The 3,994-nt window shown below is 38.7% G+C and overlaps 1 protein-coding gene across 1 annotated transcript; it reads left to right on the top strand.

The window, feature by feature from the left end:
• The first annotated feature begins 527 nt into the window (after nucleotides 1–527).
• On the top strand, nucleotides 528–2,577 carry LOC109705312 (flowering time control protein FPA-like). The gene is made up of 2 exons (XM_020226047.1): nucleotides 528–1,852; nucleotides 2,288–2,577. The coding sequence occupies exons 1-2, from the start codon at nucleotides 543–545 to the stop codon at nucleotides 2,319–2,321; spliced, it is 1,344 nt and encodes a 447-aa protein (XP_020081636.1). The 5' UTR covers nucleotides 528–542; the 3' UTR covers nucleotides 2,322–2,577.
• Nucleotides 2,578–3,994: the final 1,417 nt, after the last annotated feature.

Below are 3,994 nucleotides of genomic sequence, written 5' to 3'. Positions count from 1 at the left end.
TTTGTGCTCATAATTTCCTAACCATCCATCAATTTTGATGGGTGGTTAGGATGAGAGAGAAGAGAAATTATGGAGAAATTAGGTGTCTTAATTTCTCTTTCTTTTGAATTTCTCTTCACTTTTTCTTCTCTCTCTCACCCTAACCAATTATCAAAATTGATGGATGGTTAGAAAGTTAGGAGCACAAGGGCTACTGTGCTCCTAATAGCACAGTAGCCCTGCTCTCTCTCTCTCTCTCTCTCTCTATATATATATATATATATATATAAACACCGTTTTTTCGTAGCTTAACATTTTGGAGAACAATAGTTTGTTTCACATTCTTTAACATAGTATCATATCAGGCGGTCTTGGGTTTGAATTTCACTAGACCTCTAGTCTCATTTAATTTCCTCTTATTTAATTCAAGTTTATGTATTGGGCCTATCAAAAAGTTATGAACCCAAACATAAGAGGGAGTGTTGAATAAAAGAAATATATAAACAACGTTATCTGACTACTTAAAGCTTTTGGAAAACAAAGGTTGTTTGACATTCTTTAATATGTGTAAAAAAATAATATGGTTAGTTTTTACAGCTTACATTTTGCTTATTTGCAGGCCTGAGTTTCTGAACTGCACAGCTCGGACCGGTCTAGACATGCTCACGAAACACTACTACCAAGCAAGCAACACTTGGGTGGTCTTCTTTGTTCCCCAAACGGATGCTGACATCGCATTCTACAACGAGTTCATGCATTATCTAGGAGAGAAGCAGCGCGCTGCAGTTGCTAAACTAGGGGAGAAGCTCACATTATTTCTTGTGCCGCCGTCTGATTTTTCCGAACAAGTATTGAAAGTCCCCGGAAAAGTTAGCATCTCTGGCGTGGTTCTCCAGTTCCAGCAGCCCAGCCCTAATTTCACTTCAATGCAGCACTCAACCGAAGTCTCAAAATCGAAAATCCCAGCCCTCGGAAACCGATCGAGCGTTGACGGCAGTATTCGTGAAGATTCCTCATTTAGAAAGCTTAACTCCCCCGATTTTAGGCCATTCTCTCAGGGTCAGAGCTATTTAGGGTCGTCTTCTGCATTTCCCCCACCTCGTAAATTCGATGAATATTCTCCGTACATGGGTTCTTTAAATCCGCCTGAAAGGCCACCTGATTTCCGTGAAAAGATCGGACAGAACCAATTTCCACAGCAAACTCAGACAGCGCCCTCGAATCGGCTCAATCAAAGCAATGCATCCAATTCATCACTTAATGCCGCAGAAGCATTCCCCTTGTCTAATCCGGGGGTGCCACATGGAGCCACCTCGAGCAATCTTAATCCGGAAACTTCTAGTAGCACTAACATTCCATTCTCTTCTGCTAAGATTCCACAACAGGCGGAAGCTAAGTATCAGCCTTCTACGTCTCTGCCACTTCCTCTGCAGCCGGATCAGCTTGCTCAACTCGCGACTCTCCTCGCCCAACAAAAGCAATCAGGTAAGGAGCCAATCTCATCTGCAGACAAAGAGAGCAGACAGTCTAATATGTTCCAGAACCCTTCTTCTGTCCTACCGCAAGTCGCGACATCAGCAACTCCCAAAGTTGCATCTGGGCTGCCTCCTAACCGGCCTTTTGATTCCTCTGCAAGTGCTTCTGGGGCTTCTGGTTTTTCAGCTACCCAGATAAGCCAAACGCAAAGTCTACAGCAGAATATTTCTGCGTTACAAATGATGGTTAGTTCTGGCCAAGAGAGTGGCCAACAAGCGCCAAATAGCTCGCGTGAAGAGCCGGAAGCAGATCCCCAGAAGCGGCTTCAGGCAACTCTGCAGTTGGCTGCTGCGCTACTTCAGCAGATCCAGCAGCAATCTAAAACCGGCGATCAACGGTAGATTTTCTTTAAGGGAGGTACTTGTTTCTCCCTTGATTTAGGATTTCTGTTACAGTAGTGGATGATCATCGCAATTTAAAGAGTATAAACTTGAAACCAGTGTGCTTGTAAGGTGCTTGTTTAGGATTTCACTACTTTTTCTTTGTTCGATCTGCATGCAGTCACGTAATTTCATCCTTATACATGGCATCCTTTATTTGGCTGTTATTTGCGCATCTTGTTACTTCATGCGGTGGTTGAAAAGATTCTTTGGTTATTTGATCTTGATACAGTGTTTAATCATAAAAGAAAATGCGTAAGAATTTAGTTACATTTCCGTTTGATCATTACGGCAACTCTGTCTCAGTTTGCTCAAATCTGAGCTTCGAAGTAGCTCAACATCACTTTCTTAACCATATCATTGTACTGAAACTCTGTTTCCTTTATTTGCAGCTTCACTGCTGAATCCAATATGAGCTCAATCTGAGCCTTTTATCTCTCCAACAGCATCGTCCGAAGCGAAACCCTATTTCCGGCTCAGGTTTGACGCGAAATTTCTCCTTGGTAATGTGTGTTTAAATGTAGAGCAGTAAGATTCTTGATTAGTGAGTAGTTAAAACAGTGAGTTGGTATTATCTTAAGACAAAAATGCCATGCCTTTTAACTCCTCTCTTGTTGATGTTTAGAAGAAACTACATTGGATTTTGTCATGCATCAAAGTTTTGTTCACGAGTTCTCGACTCCTTTGTCTATAATTGCATTTCAATATATTTATTAGTTTCTTGTTCCTATATTCGTGCAAATTGTTTCACCGTAGGCCTCGTTTGGTACCGTTACCATTCTCGACGCTTAAATTTCTATTTAAAGAAGCAAAAGAAAGAGGTTGTGGTATCAAATGAGGCCTTTTTGAATTTAATGTGTCACAACTAATACTATTGTTTGCTTTGTTGGTATAAATATGAAAGATAAGATAAAAATTTCAATACATTACCATATTTATCAAATTTTGTTAAAGAACATGATATAATTGTATATGGCGAAAATGTTACAAACTCGAGTTGAACTCTTCTCTGTAACAGCTATTTTACATACGAAAAATATCTTGCATTAAAAAGGCACAAATAGGGCATCTTTGGCATCTTATCATGTTAAAATTACCAATATATTTTTTTTAAATTTAAGGATTAATTTTAGGGTAAACTTCTAATACCACCCTTGTGGATGCGCCCTTTCTCACATTAGTACTATGTTGTTTAAAGTGTATCATTTTAGTACCACGCGGTTTCATTTTTCTCTTTTTATCAGCGACTCTTGTTAACATTAAATCATATACAAAAAACTTCAGATACCCGCATGTGGTTTATCAGATGTTTACTTTAGTATTCTGTGGTTTACTGAATTTTTATCTTGTGGTTTTAACTTTGTCACTGATTTAATAAAAAAACTTCATGGAGGGGATAACAGAAAAGACAAAAACAAAATCACAGGATATGTAAGTAATACATTTTAAGTCATAGGGTACTAAAGTGGAAAAACGCGAAACTATGGGGTGCTATTTGAGGTTTTCCCTTAATTTTATATGCATTACTACATAGTAATGAAATTGCATATTCATCCTCACATATTTTTGTTATTACATATATTCTTCCAAAGTTTCATAGTTGGAAATAACCATTTTAGGTAAATATTTTTCTTGATATTACCATTATTTATCATTTTTAATATTTTTATTCTAGTTTCCGCGTCATTTTATGTGAATAATAAATTGCAAATTCTCAAAAAACTTTATTAAAAAATATTTTTGACAAGAGCATAATGGTGAAAATTTAACTGTCGACTGACGAACGATTTTCAACCTGAATGAATAAATTTGCATATTTTAAAGCTTTAGTGGGATATATTTCATAACCAAACCTTAATCGGATCTGAATCCGATTCGATAATAATTTAATAATTTATTGGGTTATATATATATATAGACAGAGAGAGAGTAGGGATGCAAACGGGGCGGATATGGGGGTAGGAGCCCTGCCCCGCCTCCCACCCCGACTAGCAAAATTCCGTCCCGCCTTCCGCCCCGAATTTATGACGGGTTAAAAAATACATCCTATAATCCGCCCCGCCTCGTAACCCGCCTCCCGCCGGCGCCCCGAATCCGCC

This window comes from Ananas comosus, unplaced genomic scaffold (genome assembly GCF_001540865.1).
Source record: "Ananas comosus cultivar F153 unplaced genomic scaffold, ASM154086v1, whole genome shotgun sequence".
Taxonomy (NCBI): Eukaryota; Viridiplantae; Streptophyta; class Magnoliopsida; order Poales; family Bromeliaceae; genus Ananas; species Ananas comosus.
This window is presented reverse-complemented; position numbering and strand designations above follow the sequence as displayed.

Coding starts and splice junctions, on each gene's coding strand:
- LOC109705312 (XM_020226047.1), top strand. CDS start 543: ATGTGTAAAAAAATAATATGGTTAGTTTTTACAGCTTACATTTTGCTT. Junction 1,853..2,287: donor TCTAAAACCGGCGATCAACG/GTAGATTTTCTT, acceptor CTTTATTTGCAG/CTTCACTGCTGAATCCAATA.